We start from the raw sequence: 21,618 nt of genomic DNA on the forward strand, positions 1-21,618 counted from the left end.
ATGAATCCATATTAGAAAAAAATTACTATTGAACTCGAGACTAATTTTTGTGAATTTCTTTAATTATAAAAGGTAGCACTTGGTTGAACCAATCAGGATTGAAAAGATTAGGAATGACCAATAATTATTTTCTAAATTTGCCATCACTCGAGATAAATTAAATTTAACAATAAAGAAAAATTTGTAGATAAATAAATAAAATATTAAAATTTTTATTAAAGAAAATTAAAATGACAAAAAATAGTTATGCTTTACTATTAACCCTAATGGTTAAAAAGGAACCAATGAAACTAAATATTAAAATTTCTCAATTGTTTTAATGAAATAAATCGCTTTTGCTGAAACGCTCGATTCAATAACGAGTTTGTGCACAATTCTTACAACTCCACCTTCGAGCTCTAAAGTAATAATAGTAATAATAATAATAAATAATAATAGTAATTAATAATAGTTATAATAATTATAAGTGGCACTCTTCGTTTATCAGGTTTACTTTTATATGATACAAAAGCTTTTGTAAATGTTTTTTATACTTTTCGGAAGGTGTTCTTCCTGCAAACTTTTTTAAGAAAAATAATAAACTAAATAAGTTTATATATCAAAATATTAATAACAAATAAAGAAATTAAAAAGTAAATAGTAAAATAGTTTTATTGTATGTTTAACTTTTTTATAGCTTTTATGCTTATTTTTCTAATACTTTTTTATTATTAATAAATCATACTATCTTAATATTTTCTTTCTATAAAACTTTTCTAAAAATAATTAATGTTATTATTTTTAGTTATAAAAAATTTAATTTTTTCTTTTTACTATAAAACTTTTTCGTTTTCTGTTATGTTTATACTTTCCTACTTTTTTAATATTTTTTTTCTATAAAATTTTTCTCATAATATTTATTATTATAATTTTAGTTATAAAAAGTTTAACTTTTTCTTTTTATTATAAAACTTTCTCAATATTTTACTTATATATTTAAACTTTTCTCATTAAACTTATTATAATTATTTTTGGTTTATATATTTCTTGAGTTGTTTGACTTAACTTTTTTTTTTTAAACTTTAACTAATTTTTTAAATAATAATAATAATAGTAATAATAATAATAACAGTAACAATAATAATAATAATAGTAATAATAATAATAACAGTAACAATAACAATAATAATAATAATAATGTACAGGTAATCGAGTCTACCGTTAAACGAAAGGGAATCAATTGAGGAGCAAAGCGGTAAACTTCGTTAAGAAAAAAAAAGAATCACGCCAGGAAGTTTTGGAAAGCTGAAAAAAAGACAAATATAATAATAGTAGTACGTAAAATATTTTTAATAGCATTATATAATATTTACAAAAATAAATAGCAAAAATATAAAAGCGATAAAATTTATACCTATTTATAAAAAATATTCATAAAAATATTAAATAAATATGTAGACATAAAGATAATAGTACTGAATTATATAATGATAATAATAATAATAAAATGAATACAAAAATAGTAGAAACTTTTTTATATAATAAGCACTAGTAAATAAATAGTATTATACTAATATTAACTTTTATTTACTGTAATAATTAAAATGTCCAAAAATTATAACCAAAGATAAATAAATATGAAAATATATAGAAAATAAAAATATATAAAGCAACTTTCTCTGGATTTTAAAAAATATACTTTTTATTAGTATTAAAAAAATATGCAAAATAATAATAAAACGTCAATAGAAAAAATTTAGCGAATTTTTTAAATCAAAAATTTCTACTCATATATAATAATAATTATAATAATAATGATACAATAATAATAATTAATAAAAATTTATTATAGATGTACAAAATAAAAAGTTACTAGAAACTTTTTAATTATAAATAAAATCTTTTCTATAACGATTTTAACATAAACATGAAAAAGAGAAAACAATATAATTATTAATTTATTATATTTCTTATTGGTTACTTTTATTGAGATATAAAATATTAATTATAAATAATAAACATTTATTATTTTTAAACATTAATCTTAATATCTTTTTTGGTCTGTTTTCCAATCAACGCGTCAATAAATTATTTTTCACTTTATTGGTTGCATTAGAAATTTATTCATTTAATAAAGTTTCCGTATATTTTTTATTTTAGAATTTGTTTTTTCAATTATTCTAAATCGGTTGTTTATACTAAAAACTTTTCTTCTGTTTAAACTTTTAATTTAATTTAATTTTCTTTAATACGTATAATATATATATATATATATATAATATTACATAGCTATTTTAGCTTTCATTATGTACTATTGAACGTGAAATTATAAATAATACCTTTATTGCTACTTTCTTAATAAACTTTTGATAGTAATAGTTAACTGACAATACTATTATTAATTTTCGATTGTTAACAATTTATTGATTATATGTAAATTTTCATTCATTATTACTTCTCCGATTGGCCAACTGCTCCGTATTATATTAATCTTATTGGTTGCTTTGATTACTTAAACTGGTTTTTCCAGCATAATTATATTAATAATAAACTTAATAACTACGAAAAGTCCTCCATTGGCTAACGCCGTTAAACAAAGATGGTGAGTAGCTTAGTTCATTTTATATTACTAATACAAAATATATATATTACATATGAAATTTTAATAAAATACTATAGCAATAATAACTTTTTATAAAAAAGTTTAATGCGTTCATTTATATTATATTATTAATTAATAATATAAATAGAATTTTATGTTTAACAAAATTTAAAAAAAATTTCATATTATAAAAATTATCTGTATATTTTTTCAAGGGCAAATAATAAAAAATTAAAAAAAAACAATAAATTTTAGAATTCATTAAAAAATAAGAAAAAAAAGTCATAAATAATTTTGATTGGTTACACGAACCAAGAAATAAGCGATATTGGCAGCCTTTTCCTTTACCGCGTCGTTGGAGGTGCGCTCGACGGAGAAACGGGTGGTCCATTGCAGTCGAACGTCTTTAGCATAACAAAATGCGTAGAGCTCGACAATTTCCTGTAGTTTGTTAAGAAAAAATTATTTTTAAAAAGTTTTTTACTATAAAAAGTAGAAAAAAAAAGTTCAATATTATATAAAACTTTGATCTTTAAAGAAGTATTGAAAATTTATAATAAATAATAACAATAATAACTTGAATATTATTATTTTCATTCTTCTTGTTTAATACTTTTCTTAAACTTCTTTTTAGAGCATTCAACGTGCTCAGGAAAAAAATTGCTCTTCACTTTCCTTTTTTATAATTTTTTTTTTATAAAAATAAATCAAAAATAATACAATAAAAGTGAAAGAAAAATTATTAATAAAGTAAAATTCTAATAGAAAAGTTAAGAAGAAAAAGAAACAGTTATTTTGTAATAAGTTTTTTCATAATTATAAATTTTGTTTTATATTTTATTATTAAAAAATTATATAAATAATAATTTTATAGAAAAAAAAAATCATTTTCTTTTGTAAAAAAATATTTAATAAAATATAAATAAAATTATTCGAGAAAAATAAATTATAAAAAAAGAAATAGAAAATAGTTTTTAAGTTATAAATTTCTTTTATATTTTTATATAAAAAATATGAAATTTATATGTAATAATATAAAAGAAAATTAAATAATAAGGAATTTGTTTTATTTTTTTTCTAATTAAGCAAAATATTAATAAAATTAAATATAATAAAATTTATATGAAAAATAATTTAAAGTAATATAAAATATTACAAAAACTTAATATTAACTTTTTATAAAAAAATATTATAAAAGGAAAAAAAGGTATTATATATTTCTTTATTAAAGAAAATTATTTAAAATATATAAAAATAAAATTTACTTAAAAAAAATACTAAAGAAAAAAAATTTATACAAATAATATTACTCGTAAAAAAAACTTTTAATATGTGTTATTTTAAAAAAAAAAATAGAATATAATATATAATAAAGTTTAATATTTCAAATTAATATTTTAAAAGAAAATAAAAAAATGAAAAAGTTATACTTTTTCATAAGAAAATAGTATAAAACTTATATACATAAAAGAAAAATAAAATATAAAAAATATTTCAAAACTTTTCTAATATAATAAATATAAATAAAAATATTATCTACTGCTAAATAATACGACTATTATAAAAAAAAGTCGCCCGTTTTTATTAAAAGTTTAATAATTATTAAAAAAATATTAAAGAGTTACTAATAAGAATAATAAATATTGAAAATTATAGTAATAAACATAAAGAAGTATAAGTTTTATGTATCAACAATAAGTAAAAAAAGTTTAATATAAAAGTTTAAAAATTATTATAAATAAAAATATTAAGTAAAAAAAAATTATTAAAAATGTTTTAAAAAAGTACTCAACATAGCAATAAGTAAAAAACAATAATAATTATAATAATCTTAATAAAGAAATAAAGTGATTACAAAAAAATTATTAAAAAAAAGTTTTTTACAATTTTCTAAATAAAATAAAAAAATAATGAATAGGAAATAATTATAGAGTTTATTAAAATATTCCTAAAAAAATAAAACAATAATAAAAAATAATTAAAAATATATTTGCTTTTAAGACTTCTATTAAATATTATAAAAACCAAAAACTTCGCACGCCATAAACAATAAAATTATTTTCTAAACTTTCAGTAAAATTTAAAAGGATAATTTCGGATTGGCGTTGAAGATTTTCATTAGTTTTTATAATTAAATTTTCAAAATGTCTGATTTTTTTAAGTTAAGTTAATTAGGAAGTGAATTTAATGAAAAGTTTAAACATTTTTAACGTAAATTTGATGTGAAAAATTTAGAATTTTCAAGTAAATTTTAAGTTTCTTCAAAATTTTCATTAAAAAATAAAAAACCTTCTGATTCGTTTAAATTAATTTTAAAGTAAATTTAATAAAAAGTTTGTGAATTTTTAATGTAAAATAAATTTTTCAATTAATTTTTAAGTAAATTTTATAACTTTTTAATTATTTTTTCTATTTGTTATAATAAATTTATAATAAACTTAATAATAAATATTTATTAATTTTTAAGTACTAAATAAAAAAGTTTTTTTAATTTTTTGTTACAATTAATTTTGCAATAAATTTTAATAACAAATTTTATTAATTTTAAATTCGTTTTTTGATAATTATAAACTTACAAAAAAGTTTAAATTTTTTTTTGGTATTATAAATTTTATAAAAGCTTCAAATATTCTTTAATTATTTCAACTGATAGTTTATAAAATTTTATAAAAACTTCTTGGTTGTAAAAAATTATATTTATATAAAATTTAAAGAGAACATAATATAGTTATCAATACGTCAAGTTATAATAAATTTAATAATAAAGTTTGGTAAGTTTTATTCGTTCTATTAATTTCAAAGTAAATTGTATAAAAGTTTTTAAATTTTTAATTGGTTATAATAAATGTAAAACAAATTTTATACAAATTTTAAAAAAAAATTATATTCGAATAATTATTTTAAATTTAATATTTCGTTTTAACAATTCCAAATAAAATTTTATAAAATTTTTATTTCTTTAAGTTAAAATTTATTTTATAACAAAAAATTTCGTTTTAATAAAATTTTAAGTAAAATCTAATAAACTTGAAAATTTTTCATTCGTTTTTTGTATTATTATTATTTTTATATAAATTAAATATAAATATTATAAAAATTTATAATCCTTTTTTTAATTAAAGTAAATATAAGAATTTCATTTTACATTTTCTATTAAATTTTATAATAAATTTAATATAAAGTTGTTATATATTATAATTCGTTTCAAATAATCACAGAGTAAATAACAATAATAATAATTTCAGTTCTAAATAATTTTAAAGTAGAATTTATACAAGTTTTGAAATGTGAATAATATTAATAATAATTAATATAGTTTTAAGTAATTTTTAAGTAAAATCCAGATGAATTTTTCAAAAAAAAATTGATTATTAAGTAAATACTAATAACAATAATTATAGTTTCAAAACCTTCTTAAGCGTAAATAATAATAACTATATACAAAAAGTTTATTAAAAAGCGTTTTGGAGGAAACAAGCAGTTGAGTTTTTCATTTTTTATAGATTGAAAAAGTGATCCAAAATTTTTAAATTTTTTTTTAAGGAAAAACACAATTTTACAATCTAAAAATATATTAATAAATTAAGATTTTTAAATTTTTTTTTAAAAAGTTTATAAATAATTTCGAGTTTACTTTTCTCAATTACAATTTAAAAAAATTTTTAATTAACTAAATTATTAATTATTTTTTTATAACTTTAACATAATAATAACTTTTATAATTTTTATTATTAAAACTTTTCCCATATTTACTTTTCTTTATTATTCTTATTGCTACAAAATTTTTAAAAAAATATTTTTTATGCATAAAAAAAATTTTTAATAACAAATTATCTATGATATAATTTTATATATAAAAAGTGTATATAAACTTTATTTAAAGTTAATTTTCGTTATTAGTAATTAATAAAATTATAATACAGATTTTTTAATTTGCAAATTTCTATCAATTTCATTATATGAATTTATTTTATTTTCTTATATATTAAAGAAGTTCTAAATATTTAATTTCTAATTGTTATACCAAAAAAAAAGTTTATAAAATTTTCTTTCGTTATGAATTATTATTATAAATTTTATTACAATTTTTTTTAAGCAAATTTTTATTCAGCTTTATAGATTTCTATATTTTAGATACAAAAAAATTTATATAACCTTTAAAAATGTTTCTCGTAATGCTTATTATCATAAATTTATAACAATTATTTTTAATGCAAATTTTAATTTCAACCTTACAAATATTTTCTTAAAAAAAAGTTAAAAAGTTCATAAAAATTTTTTTTCGTAATAATTATTGCATATTCATAATACAAATTTTCATTTAATCAACTTTTATTATAAAAATTATTTATAAAAAAGTTTTAATAATTGTAAATTATTTATATTATATAAAAGAAGTTTATAAATTTTCTAAATTTTCTAATTATAATTAGAAAAATTTATTACAACGTATAAATTTATTTTTTTGAATAAATTTTATTTCTAAATAATTTTTTAATAAAATAAATTAATAAAAGTTTAAAAATATTTTACTTCATTTTTTTTAAAGTTAAAATTTACTTTAATCAACTTTAATTATATAAATTTATTTTATTAATTTTTGTAATATAAAAAGTTTCAAATAAATAATTTCTTATAGTTCAATTTAAATTTTAAAAAGTTTATAGAAACTTTTTTTTAATTTACTTTCCGTTAAGTATTACTAAAAAAATTATCACATTTTACTTAATGCAAATTTTTAACCCTTAAAATTTTTTTAATAATATTAACTGAATAAATTTGTTAATAAAAGTTTTATAGATTTATTTTTATTTCATGATAATTTTTTTTAAATGAAATTTTTATAGTTTATTTTTTAATAAAAACTTTATTTTTTTTATTGATTGATGGTTTTTTAATAGTTGATTATTTGTTAATAAAAATTACGATTTATTAATATTACAAACTACTTAAAGTTTTCAAACAAAATATAAAATTGTTAGTGCTTTATTTTTTTATTAATTGGTGTTTTATTTATTTATTAATTGGCTTTATGCTTATTTTTTTCATAACAACTGAGAAATGATTTATTTCCTCTTAAATTTTTTTGAAATGAAAAACATTTTTTCATTTTTTTAAGCAAAATTTAAATTACGACATTCCCTAACGGCAACTTTTCAGTACTCTCAAAATCAGAAAAAGAAATTCAAATTTATTTCCAGTTGGATGTTGACTGTTTCAATATTGACGCTAAACGCTTAAAAGACTTGAAAAATATTATAAAAAAAAACAAATACAATTGCATTAATTTCTTTTTATTAGAATTTATAAAAAAAACAAAACAACAGAATATAAAAATTATAAGATTTATTTTCTTCAAATTTGTTTAGTAAAATCTTAAAGGCGTTGTCCTATTCAGTTTTATTACTATAATTATTTTATTCCATTGAAATTTATATTTTTATAATTAAGATAAAAACAAAATTGATTACGATTTTGAAAAGTTTCCTTTTTATTATTTAAATGACTAACAAAGATATTATTAAATTAAAAAAAAAAATTTCTAATAAATAATAAATATAACAAAAATCTAATTACGAGAATGATATGATTACTTTAAAGTTTACTAATTCTTTAAAAAAAATTTTCTCCGTAAAAACTAATTTTTTTAATTTAAAAAATAGTTAATCGCGAATATTTAAGACTTTCTCAATTATACTACCAAAATTTTTCTATTCAGTAATTTTTTTTTTAGTAAATAATAAATTTACTAACGAGATTAAATAATTTTTTTTATGGATTTAACAAAAATATTTTCTACTTAAAAAAAATTAATTTTTAAGTATAAAAATCAAATTATTTAAAAGATTAGAAATTTTTTTTACGGAACTTAAAAAAATATATTATATAAATAATTAAAATTAGGTTTATAGAGAATATTTAATTTACTTACGAGTTCATAATATTCTTATATAAGGTGTTTTAAAAAAATATATTCTACTTAATTATAAATAACTTTTTATGAAATACATTTTCTAATAAATTTACTAATTTGAAAAATTTAAAAAATAAAATTTATAGATAATCAATTTTATAAATAATATACTTAAGTGATTAAAATTCTTTTTTGATTGTACTTCACTAACAAAGTTTTCCCTGAACTAATTTTCTCAGCCAAACTTTTCTATAAGTGTATTATTAAAAAAACAAAAATTCAAATGAAATTTAATAACTTGACCACTTCTAGTCCCAAAGAACGCAAGAAACTATTAAACAAAATCACCTTCTATTGGAGAACTTAAAGGTCTTTTTTTCCTAATCGTATAAATTTAAAAATTGTTATATAAGATTTTCTTAATTAAAGTTATTAATATCAGTTGTGAATGTTTTACTTGATAAAGATTTGCAAACCTCTACGTGTATATATATGTGTGTCTATAATATCACTTATAAATAAAAATATAAAAAATTACTGTCACCTTCTGAGTCGCCTTCGCTGAAGGCCTGCTGTTTTTTTAATACATTTAAAAAAAAAAAAAAATTAAAAGTTTTAAGAAGTTAGTTACTCAAGAACGTTTAAAAACACTTTTAGGTGTAAAACGAAATAAGATGTTTGATATTAGGTTTTCCTGGAGAAGTGGAGTAGAAATATAATAATCTTTGAAGTAAAATAAAAAAATATTCAAAGATTGTTTGCAAAAAAAAAACACACACCAACTTTGAATCAGGAGCATTAACCATGACGTACGGAACTTTATTGATTTTTTTTTTTTTATAAATTAATTATTAGTTCAGCACCAAATAATATATAAAAAAATAAAATATCATGTAATAAGAAAATATATATTGGATTTATTTGTTTTAGAAAGTTAAAAAAATATAAAGATGATAAACTCTTTGTAATAAAATATAAAAGTAAAACTAGATAATAATAATAAATGAAATATTTTATTTTTTATATGAAGTAATTTTAATTGTTTACTTATAAAAGCTATGAAAACAACACTAAATAATAATAACAACAAAAATAATAAATCTTTATAAATTTGGTAGTATTGATATAAAATAAAATAAAAAATTAGATTATATTAATAGAAAAGAGAAACTTTATTACTCTTTTCTAATAAAAATTAGAAATGGTAAACTCTTGAATAATAACGGAACTTTTTAATAATATAATAAACTTTATATACATAAATAATAAAGTTAACAATAACAATTTTTTAAAAAAATAAATTTTAGAATATATTAAACAACAAAGATAATTTATTACTCTTTTCTTTAAAAAAATTTATAAATTGTATACTCTCGAGTGAATTATAGAAAGTGCCCAACAATATTTTTAGTAAACTTTATAAAACAATGTGAAGGTTAATAATAATATTTTTTATTTCTAATAAAGTTAAAAAAAATTATATAAATCCTAGAAACTTTTGTCAACGGGAGGCAAGCTCCGCTACTCTGGGAAAGTTTAGCTAAACGGAATTTCTCGAGACGAAAAGTTTTTTAAGGGTTTTATAAAAAGTTTTTTTCAGTTATGGTTTTCTTATAACTTGCGCTAAACTGAAAAAAAGTAATCTTATTTATTAAAAAGGATTTATAAATAAAAAAAAAATTGTAAAACGCTGTTAGAGATGTTAATTCCAAAGTATGCACGATTAGTAAAGAGGTTTTGGTTTTTTGTTTATAGCTTTTTTAACAGTTTTTAAAATATTTATCTACTAAATAAGTTTTTTTGCTATAATTTTTTTGGGTTGTAAGTTAATTATATGCACACTTTTTTAATTTGTAGGGACAAAATATTATGCAGTAAAATTTTTTGGCCGTTTAAAATTTTTTTATTTATTTATAATTAATTTTTTTTACCTATAATACCACAAAAGGATGATTCTGAAATTTTGGTAATATTTTTGTTTAGTAAAAAGGCCACTAATTGCCAATTAGAAAAAAAAATTGAAAATCTAATATTTTTGGTCGACTCTAAAAATCCAATTTTTTTTAACTGTAAACACCACAAAAAGATGGATTGTTTTCTTATAAAAACCTTATATTTACCTAAACTTAATCTAGATTTTGGTCGACTTTAAAAATGATGCAAAAAACGAAAGTTTTTTTTAAAAAAATTTTCATTTGGAACACTTCAAAGTGATAGAAAGTTTTAGTAAAGAAGCGTTTTAAAAATCTTTAATGTCGACTTTAAAAATTCCATTTTTTTTTTTTTTTTTATTAAAAAAAAATTTTTTTTTCTAAGAATTCTATATATTGAAAAACTTTAAAAAGATAAAAACCCAATTAAAAATAAAGCTTTCTTTAGTAAAGCATCACTAAAAGCAGTTAAACATTTATTTTGCCGACTTTTTTTAAAATGTATTTATCATATTATTAAAGAAGTTTCCTTTTAAAAAAAAATTTTTTTATTTGTAACACCCCAAAAATGGTACTTATATATAGATAAAGGTCTTGCAAATTTTGAATTTTGTCAGCTTCGAAATATTATTTCTTCCTTTTATATTATAAGTATCCATAAAATCTTGTTTAATTGTAACACTACTAAAGGATAATATAAAGATAGGAACTTTTTTTTAATAGAAAGATCACTAAGTACAGTTGAATTTGTCGACTTTTCATTTTCGATTTTATTACTAAATAAAAATAAAAGTTTTCTTCAAGAAAACCTTTTTATTTGTAACACTACAAAAATGATACAATACTATAGTAAAGATGAGTACTGTAAATCTTAAATTCTGTCGGCTCTAGAAAATCCTTTTTTTTTTCAATTGAAATTTTGTGCTGTACTCATTAAAAAAAAAGTAACAAATGTGTAAAAAAAAGAAATAGAAACAAAAACTTTTTAGCGAAAGTAGGCTTAAATATTTTCTTTTTTTTTTTTTTTACTTTTTAAAAAAATATTTAAGGACTTTTTTTAGTAGTAAACTACCGAAAAGTGAATTTAAGTTCATAAGATAAATCTTGAAAAGGAAAGACCACTAAAAACAACTAAATATTAAGATCTAAACTATTTTTTTGGCTTTAAAAAAAATATTTAACCTTTTCTAATTTTTAAGAATATTTTTTTAAAAAAACAATCAAATGCAACATTTTCATAAATCTATATATTTAGGCGACCATATTTTTTGTTTTCAATAACTTAAAAAAAAATTAAAAAAATAATGTTTTTAATTTACTGTAAATTAAACGACATTTTTTGTTTACAATAATATTTTCTAAATTATTGATTTCTTTAAAAAAAAATTTGATTGTTTAATTTTTTTTTAAAATAATCTTAAAGGAAAACTAATTTATTTCAAGACAATATCTTGAATAACAATATTTTTTTGTACTGTTAAAAAAATTCAAATATTACTTGTTTTATTTTTTTTAAGATAAAAATTATAAAAGATAATTATTTTACCTTCGGTGTAAAATATTTTGAAAATAAAATATTTGTGTGAGTGCTTTTAAAAAAACCTTTAAAGATAATTTTTAAATTACTTTAAAACAAAATCTTAAGATTATGTTTTTAATTTACTTTATACAATAAATTTTTGGTACCTTAAAAAAAAACTTAACTGTTAATTAACTTAATTTATTTATAAAAAAAAACTTTAAAGATCGTAAATTTACTTGATAATTAAAATCTTGAAAGACAATTTATTTACTTTTACAATAAAAACTTGATTGATAATTTTTTTTATTCAAAATCTTTATTGATAATAATTAATTTACTTTATAAAAAAAAATTTAAATATATTTCTTTGATTTCTTTAACAAATTTTTAAAAAAGAGTTTCTTTATATACTTTAAGGCGGTATATAAATACTCGTTTAAGGTAGTTCTCTTTTTTTAAAAATTTAATTTCTTTATTTAAAACAAATTACAAAAAAATTTAAATTAAAATTTAATCGACTTGAGAGAAAATCTCATTTACTAACATTTACTAATTTCTATAAAAAATTAAAAAAAATATTTCTTTTGATTCAAATTATTTATATTATAATTTTCTACAAAAAATTTAAAAATTTAAATGTTAGCTTTAATAAAGTACTTTTTACAAAATTCTATAAAAAATTTATAAAACAAACTGTATACTGAAAGGTACGTAAAGAACGGTAAGCGTATAATAGGAGAATCTACTAGGAGTTAAGTATACAATAAGAACAGAATATGGCTCTTTGTTATTCAAAGCCAGTATTAAGGTTGAAGATTTCCAGCACTGTTATTATAACTTATAATAAAGATTTATTAAAATACTAAAAAGCTTTATCTACCTTAAAAGAAGCAAACAAAATAAAAAAAATAAAAGAAACAAAAATTAAAATGCTTGAGCTCTCTAAGAGGTTTAGAGCCTGCAATTACAAACTAAGTTTTTGTTACAGGAAGTGCTCAAAGGTTGTAGGCACGAAGTTAGTAAATAGTATGAATAAAAGCGGTGAGAAAGGAGCTAAGCGAAATTCCCTCTGCGAGTAGGCTTAACTTGGCCGCTTAAGCACGGTATGAACATTTCAAGCCAGTTAGATTTGGTCATTATGGCGTGCAGCTTTAATAGAAGGCCTTCTTGCCATAACAAACTCATTCGCGAGGTTTATAAAAACAGTTCCAGTGACTTTACTAAAAATAAAAGGCCAGGGTTGTTCACTCAATCGCTTAAAGAGATTGTTGGTTAGCAAAAAGCCCCTGCTAATCAAAATTGAAGGTTGTGTTTCACGTAAACATCGACCAGCTTTATATGGTCTGCCGTAACTGCTCTTGTACTTACCCAACGTAAATGCTCCTAGTCAACCGACTGAACGATTGAACAGCCGGTAGAGATTCTTTCAGCAACCAATAGCATTTGTTTTAGCATCTTGTATAATGTCGTCAGGACCGTCGCACTCTTTCGCCTGAGAAGCGCTTAAAAAAACGGGATTTTGTCTCTGATAGACATCAATCCTAGAGGATCGCTCTATTTGGCCCAAATAGCATTTAACATTTTTAATGTTATTCCTACAAAAGGCAAATTCACAGGGATTTGCAATAGTAAGCGTAAATTTAAATGTATACTTAAGGTGGATATATAACTCTATATAAATTTGTTAGACAAGATATATATGATAGAGAAATGAGGCTTCCTCCTTATACCTCAGCGTATTCCTTTAATAAATCAAATTAAAAATATTTTTAAGGGGGTTTAACTTCTATATCTTATCTTATCTGACTTGCTTATTTACTATAATATAAAAGTTTCTTAAAATGTTTTACTTTCTCATGTTTAATAATTTATTATATTTCATTTTTCTTTATATTATTCTTATATATGAGTTTATCAAATAGTTTTACATTCTTTATATAACCTTTAATTATTACATTTCGTTTTTTTTAAGTATTAATTTTTTAAAAAATTTTTTGAAAAGTTTTACAAGCTTAAAAGTTTTTTGTAATGGTTATTTATCATTTTTCTTCAAGCAAAAATTTATTAAATAGTGTTATATTCTTATGCTTATTCTGAAATTTAATATTTTTTGTTTTGTATATAGTACTTTTTGTAAAAGTTCATTAATTAATAACTGTACATTCTTATATTTACTTTATAACATTAATTTTCGTTTTTCTATTTACCATATCTTAAATCTAAAGTTTAATAAATGATTTTACATAATTAAACGGTAATCTATTATTTTCCGTTTTCCTTTATACTAATTTTTTAAATAAAAGTTTATTAAAGATCCTAACAACTTATATAGGTTTATTATCAATAAAAATAATTATGTAGAACTGTATAATTAAATATATTATGGCTGGTGATCAGTTGGCCTTATGAAAAACTGTAATAGCTTTACACAACAAAATACAGTTGTTTCTCTACCGAAAAATTATAAAATTTTTAAGATTTCTCAATATTATTTAAAAAAGAAGTTGCTTTATTTTGTGTCTTTCAAATTTCTTTTTTATTCCCCCTCTTTATATTGGCCAAATATTTTGAGCACTTCGAAAAAGTTATTTACACGTTGACTGGCCTCATTAGCAATTCCCGCGGGGGATCCTTGAAACGATAACAAAGTTCTATAACCCAATAATTTTCATAAATTCGCAAAAGCACGTACCGCTTTTGAAAACTTTTGAAGCAATATCGATGAACTTGGGGTCATTTCTACTTTTTCCATTATTAACCCAATTTTTAAGCGCAGTTTTGTATTCCCAGTCACCTATAACGACCATTCTTACTTTTTCCCTAAAGTAGGAAAGCAGATGGTACTTACCTCCTGCGTAATCTTGAACGTTAGAAACGTAGTCGAAGAGACCCAAAATCCACTTCAAATACGGATAACGGTTATCGCAAACCGCACTGGGGTTTAAACATAAATTTTCCTTAAGAAAAAATCAGCGTCACTATAAAAAAAAATGAAATAGATCAATGGAAAATTAGTTACTGGCGGGGTCAACTCAGGAATTTCTCTTAAATAAGTATTTAATTTTCCCAGTGTGCAAACTCCGCTTGTTAGTAAAACGCCTTTAAAAGTAGTTATTGTAAAAATTACTGTAGCATTTTTAAAAGAACCGCTGATAAGAATTACCTCTTCCCCACCAGCAACATCCTTGAACGTGGACCCTTCCTGTGGGACCAGGGCAGCGCCTTTCATTACAATCTCAAATAAATTTTATTTAGTATTATGCGTGGTATAAGGTCGTAATGCTTGCGAAAGTAAAATTGCACCGGCGTACGACCAGCCTGCTGAATTAATTTGCTTGTAGTCTCTACATCGTCCCTCCTTTTTCACGTATGAGATATACTCAGTTATATTATCAATCGAAGTCGAAGATGAATCTGAAACAAAAAATTACGGAGCTCAGTTAAATTTATAAATTATTATAACTTTATATAAAAAAAAAGTACTGCATGTAAGTCCATGTACAACCCATCTCGGCGCAAGTGGCAAATATTTGCGGGGCGCACAGAAAAATCCGGGAGGTGCATCATCCCAGTTAGATAAAACCTTTGCTCTTAGTATCATATCAGGATTGACATTGCACGCCATGTATGCCTCTTCTAAAATTAAATAAACATCGTAGCTGGTCATTGGGATCCAAAAAAAACTTACCGTCTTCTTCGGAACATCCCCTATTTTCATATAATTCGTTACCCTGACCACAAGCAGCTGAGGCCGAATATACAGTTTTATCTAAAAAGTTCATTCAAAATTAATTTAATTTTTTGCTCACTAAATAATAACAAGATTTAGTACTCTTTTGAACTTCATGTGGATGCCCAGCATTGAGTTCCTCACAAGTATTTGCTTTAATCCCCTCTTCCATGGCTTGCGCAAGAAAAGCAGCGATGTGAACTAAGCCGTATTCAATGTTATCATCGCCTGTGTACAATAAATACTCATTGAATAATCATAATCATAGTAATAATAATAATAATAATAATAATAATAATAATAATAATAATAATAATAATAATAATAATAATAATAATAATAATAATAATAATAATAATTAATAATAATAATAATAATAATAATCGCTATTAGGCACCATCCCAGAGTTTGTGTTTACTCATCTTAAACATGATTAAGATGGCATTTAGTAGGTCCTTCCATTGGTATATATTCGAGTGAGCATTCTCTATATAAGAATTACTATATCTGGAAATTAATGAGATAATAATGTAGCAATTTTGCAGTTAAAGTGTTTGTCCAAGAAACCTGAAAATAGAAGCAACTTTATTTTCTTTAATTCTTTTAAGTACCTGCCATAATTTGTTTTCTGGTAAGTCATTTGAATCAAACTCTTCTAAGGTTGAAGCAGTTAATAATTTACTTAAAAACAATAAAACAAGAAAATTTTTTAATTTAAAATTATTAGGTCTCTCAGTTTCTTAACACAAAATTTACTCAATTTAATACCGATATCATGTTATAAAAAAACTTTACAGAATGCAGAATAAATTTATTTATTACCATCCCTCTGCATAAAGCCTCTGTCAAAAATTAATAAAAGTTCCGAAGTTAACAGAAACAATATAATAACTGCAAACCTTTTGGTTACATCTTCCTCGTTGGGTCTAGACTTCCTAACGATTTCTAAAAATAGAATATGTTTTAGATTTGACTTCTCTAAACACACTTAATAACGTTAGGAGTTAAAAATAATTTATCACTTTAGTATCGAAACCTTTAAGAAGATATGATATATTATCTTCATTGAGTGCTGTAAATCTTACGTAAATTTAGGTATACTTATTAATTTATTAAGGAAGAAAGTAAAGTAAAAAGTTGATTGCAACTCTCTTTTTGCATATATCAGATATGTGAAGTTTGGCTAATAAAAAAAAATTTGTACCCAATATTATACAAATATTATAGTTACATAAATGGGTGCCAAAAAAAAGGGAAACTAAATTTAAGTCAAGAACTGGGTTAACAATATCTATAACGTTTAAGAGACCTTTCGTTTTATTTTGACCTTCGCGCGCATCAGCTGGTAAAAAATCTTTTTTTAACCCAGGCGTATCATGATTTTTATCGTAGCGGGCGTTGACATTACATGCTTTTGTCTTTTTAATAGGCTGTAGAACCGAATTCTCCTGAGCATCGTTGCCTTGGTCCTGTGGGGCCTCTTCTAGTAAGAAAAGAATGTGTATCAGTTATTAAGTTACCTTGAAAATAAAGAACTTTTTTTTTAAATAAGAAAACCAAAATAAATTTTAGTCATATAAAACTACTTGGATTTAACAATATCTTTAAAGTTTAATAGTTCTTTTTTTTTTAAACACCTTCGCATTTAGTAGTCTCATCAGCTGAAATTACTATTTTTACCGTACGCGATTTATTATTTTTATCATAGCAAGCATCAACGTCGCATGCTATTGCTTTTTTAGTAGTCTGTGAACCCGATTTCTCCAGAGCATCGTTGCTTTGGCAGGGTGGGGTCTCTTTGAAAAAATGTTTATAAGTTATTAAATAACCTTAAAATTAAAGAACTGTGCTTTTATGACAAAATTTTACTCGACAACAATCATTGTACTTATTTTAATAACAAATTTTCGTCTGTTTAGAATAAACTCTTCTTCTTCAGGGCATGGACCTGTAAGGGCATATTATAATTACTTGGGGGGTTAACTGTTTTGTATTTTCTCATAATTCTTAATTTAACCCTAAAAAATTCTTACCAGGAACATAGTTTGATTTCACAAGGTTAATAAATAGTATTACTATAAGAGTTTTACTGAGAACCAATACTTTCTAGTTGTAACCAAGGAGCTAACGAAGAAAATACTAATGCTTTTTTTCCCTCTGTATAAGTACTAATATCTTAATACTTTGGTTATTTTTTTAGATACTAAGTGAATAGATTATGTACATTATATAAAGTGTTAATTAAAGTTGGTCTTATTTTTATTAATTAAAAAAGCTTTACTTAAGAGTGCAAATGTTGCCATTACTATTATGTAAATTTTTTTTTACATAACGCATTAGTGATGAAAACTATATCTTACATAACTTTTTATTTTTAAGTATGGTAAATAAAAAAGTAACTTAAGAGAGTTATGATTTCTGCCAATCGTGCTTCTTTTACGGTAATACCATTCCTTAATGAATAATTATGTTTAAAAATATAATCGTACTATAAAAATTTTCCTGACTTTCAGATTATAATTTTTAATTTAAAGCTTGAAATTTTTAACTTTAACCCATTATGAGTAGTAGTGAATCAAAGCTTTAAATAAAAAATTTATTTATAGCATTTTGTAAGTTTATTTTCTAGATCAACCCCACAGAAAAGTAGATTTTAAAAAAACCATATTTAGCTAAATTATACCATAAATAGTATTTTTTAAAATAAATAGATTAGGTATTTTCTTAAAAATGTTTTTGGTAATCAATCTAATTCAAGATTATGCAGTTAGGAATTTTAAAGTTCGGTAAGAACTGAGATAACTTTTTAAGTTCATTTTGTTAATTTAAAAACTTTTGCTCCGTACTTCGTGTTATGTAACTCTTAAACTTGTAAATAAAAAGATAGCTGCTTACCTTTAAGACGGTAAAAGCGTTTTGTTTAAGAAAAAAATTGAGATTTTCCATAAACGAAGAACTTGAAAATTCCAATGGAAAGCGGGTATCTTTATATATTTTTTATTTTATGTTCAATTTACACATATTTTTATAGCCACTTGAACAGAGTTTTTGTTAATATGCTGAGCTTTATCAAAAATGAGATTAAACATAATTGTTCAGAAATATATGATTGCTAGTTCTAATGATTTTTTAGCTAAAGGTTGAGATTAACACTATTAAAAAATATTTCGGCAATGTTAGCTTAAAAATTATGCTTTTAGTATTTTCTAAGTTAACCGAGAAAAGTAATAGATTAAGACTATTTAATAAATGATTTTTGGCTTCCAAATGAAACATCTGTTAAAGTAATGGTTCAAAGGTTTAAAGTTTAACAATTTATTGGTTTATAAACTCACTCAAAAGCTTTGACAGAACAAAAAATGTAAGATAAACGGCAGGGCCAGAATTAATCATTCTTAGAAGCTTTAAAATTTTTATTTTTTACTAAAATGTACTACTTCCTCCTGAAAGGATTTTATCATAAAAGATAAATATAAATTTAATAAAATTTAGACCTTAATATATCGGAAGTTTTGTATAATTTTATGGCAAGTCACCCTCCTTTATCTAATAAATAAACTAGAGCAGAAGTACTTTTAAATAAGAACTAAACTGTACTTCGCTTAACTGCGAAAAGTAGAAATTCTCTTTAAATTCATCCACTCCGTATAAAAGCTCATAATTGAAAAAAACATTCCTTTCCTTAACGCTATGAAGTTTATTCGGAATACAAGAGAGTTAGGGCATGAACACTCATTAGTTAGTGTATTAATTTTATTTAATTTATTTTTTTTATTAAAGGTAATAGTACTTTATAGTCGATATTCATTATAATATTTAAAGTAGTACTCAAAGGATCATAAGCAAACCCTCCTTTAAAAAAAATTCCACTTGATAAGTATTTACTGTTTAAAAAAATAAACAATAATTAATAGATAACACTGCCACTTATACTTTAATTAATATTAGAATTAGCATTAATACCTATTATATCAACATTAAAATTTATAATTATTACTATTTAACAAAGAAAAAGGGGTATGCGATCATATCTTGCCTCGTAGAGGAAAGTGTTTAAGCCTTCAGGGAAGAAATACAGGATATGGGCCAAATATAAACCAAATAGCTAGACAAGTAGTATGAGCATGCAATAAGGGCACGTGGTAAAATAACGTATATGTACACGCATTCTTTGGAGTATTGCAGAAACAAGTAAAATTTTTTTGCCATTCTTTGGTTGCCTTCCCATTAGTTTTGTTGAAATAGAAGTCAGCTACTTTAGATGTTACAGACACAATACTTTAAACAAGAAATGTGAATTGGATTGAAAAACAATATTTTGCGCTGAAAATAGTTAAAGTATATTTCTTAACGTCGAAATACATTTTTATCCATGTAAATAATTTAATTAATCTATGTGATGTATATAAATAAATTTTTAACTTCTTTTATTTTCTGTGTGAATACGACTATTGCAATATCTTTAATAATCAATTTGTACCGTTTCATTTAATAACTTAAAGCCAAGCTCACTTAACAACTCCAGCTTTTTTCTGTTAAGGGTAGGATGTTAATACGAGAAGAGTTCTCATTCTCTCGACACTCGTGCAGATTTGCATTTTTTTCACCGCATTAACGTAAAAATTCCGTTTCCTATTTCTTAAAGGTTAAATTATTGCTCTTTTCTGCAGTATATTTAGTTAAACCCTTTTATCTTCATAACACAAGGAGAACTAAAGAAATAATTTCTATTCTATTGAAGCGAATACTGATACTAGGTGTTGTGATGAGGAAAGCTTGGGTTAGCTCCGGCAATGACCCGAGTTAATGAATATCGTTTAAGAGGTTTGCAGTTTGGACAAGAGTTTGCTTCACCCTATAAGGAATTACTAACTCTCCAAGTGACAAACATACTTTCATTCGAGAAAATGGTAAGGTAAAAAATTTTTCTAATCTTTTAAAAAAAAATCATAAGAAGGGCGAGCTTAAAAAATTGAAAGCCTCTGACCACATTTATAGAACATGAGGGCGTAAGATGAAAAAAGTATTCCTTAGACTCTTGGGCCCTTTACTATGAAGGCCAACTTGTATACGTTTCCCGTTAAGTAAGGCTACCCTGCCTGCAGAATACCTGAACTCCACCCTTGGTTTTTCTTCCTATTGAACGGCTGCGTTAACTTTTCCTTTTACTTAATATATTCTAATCCTTAAAGAACGAACTCTCATAAATTCTATAGAACTAGCGACCAAGAAGGAGAGCTAAAAGTGATAAATACACTTTTTCTTCCGAAACGCAGTAAGTCTAGCTGTTATAACCCTTGCGATGCTAAAGTTATTCTGTTTAGTATTATATTTATTATTCCCACATATTCCTGGACGCTGGAACTAGGACAGGTTATCAAGTTTTTATTAATCCTTGTCATTCAAAAAGCTTGCCCCCATCCTTTAAGACTACAATCTTGTATTGGAAATGTTTTAGAAGTGTTTATTTCTATAAAAATTCAGAATTTGTAGAAGAGTCTTTGACAGCCGTCTCGTACAGTTTGACTTTAGAATAGAGCACGCATTCCATCACAAAAAAGCTATTGTAAATTTCTGGCACGTTATTAAAGCTTTACTTAATATTGCATCTATAAATGGTATAATAATTCATATAGAACCGTAAGCGGAAAGTCAGGAATTTTTTTGATTTTATTTTTAGAAAAAAGGAACTACCTAGGATATAACTATTATATCCTTTCTTTTTGAGGTATTTATGTGAATATTTAATTTAATTAAAATTATATTTTATATAATGTGATCTTACTGAGAAGGCCTCAAGTAATTTTTTATGCAAAATTAAGTACTTAACTTTTATTTACCAATCCCAAATTTTACTACATAAATATATGTATTTTTTAGATTTTCTATTTTTTAAAAGCTTATTTTACATTTTCACCTTACACAGTCAGAGTAACTTTC

General features: G+C 22.0%; 1 protein-coding gene and 2 long non-coding RNA genes across 4 annotated transcripts; all 3 read right to left on the reverse strand.

Moving 5' to 3' along the window:
- Positions 1-266: 266 nt before the first annotated feature.
- LOC135121783 (uncharacterized) lies at positions 267-8,722 on the reverse strand. 2 transcript variants are annotated; one of them, XR_010279119.1, is made up of 5 exons: positions 8,667-8,722; positions 3,159-3,256; positions 2,894-3,022; positions 1,199-1,284; positions 267-398 (listed from the first exon to the last, which is right to left on the reverse strand). It is a non-coding gene; the product is annotated as an uncharacterized LOC135121783 (long non-coding RNA). The 2 variants fall into 2 exon arrangements; XR_010279120.1 differs by having other exon boundaries at positions 1,183-1,284.
- Positions 8,723-14,484: 5,762 nt separating this feature from the next.
- Positions 14,485-16,149, reverse strand: LOC135121785 (uncharacterized). Its single transcript, XM_064046065.1, has 10 exons — positions 16,076-16,149; positions 15,781-15,906; positions 15,637-15,717; positions 15,432-15,584; positions 15,252-15,362; positions 15,112-15,183; positions 14,968-15,047; positions 14,797-14,905; positions 14,641-14,742; positions 14,485-14,579 (listed from the first exon to the last, which is right to left on the reverse strand). Exons 1-10 carry the CDS (start codon positions 16,107-16,109, stop codon positions 14,485-14,487), a joined length of 963 nt encoding a protein of 320 aa, XP_063902135.1. The 5' UTR covers positions 16,110-16,149.
- Positions 16,150-16,270: 121 nt separating this feature from the next.
- Positions 16,271-16,648, reverse strand: LOC135121776 (uncharacterized). The gene is made up of 3 exons (XR_010279114.1): positions 16,578-16,648; positions 16,501-16,520; positions 16,271-16,333 (listed from the first exon to the last, which is right to left on the reverse strand). It is a non-coding gene; the product is annotated as an uncharacterized LOC135121776 (long non-coding RNA).
- Positions 16,649-21,618: the final 4,970 nt, after the last annotated feature.

This window comes from Zophobas morio, unplaced genomic scaffold (assembly GCF_036711695.1).
Source record: "Zophobas morio isolate AGI-343-1 ecotype UQ-CSIRO unplaced genomic scaffold, CSIRO_AGI_Zmor_V1 ptg000701l, whole genome shotgun sequence".
Lineage (NCBI taxonomy): Eukaryota > Metazoa > Arthropoda > Insecta > Coleoptera > Tenebrionidae > Zophobas > Zophobas morio.

What these genes read in the sequence shown, in the direction of transcription:
- LOC135121785 (XM_064046065.1), bottom strand. Translation starts at nt 16,109, where the DNA reads ATGTTTAAGATGAGTAAACACAAACTCTGGGATG. An exon ending in TGTACATGGACTTACATGCA is followed by an intron (nt 15,363 to 15,431) that starts GTACTTTTTTTT and finishes TTTTTGTTTCAG; the next exon opens with ATTCATCTTCGACTTCGATT. An exon ending in ATGTTGCTGGTGGGGAAGAG is followed by an intron (nt 15,048 to 15,111) that starts GTAATTCTTATC and finishes CTACTTTTAAAG; the next exon opens with GCGTTTTACTAACAAGCGGA.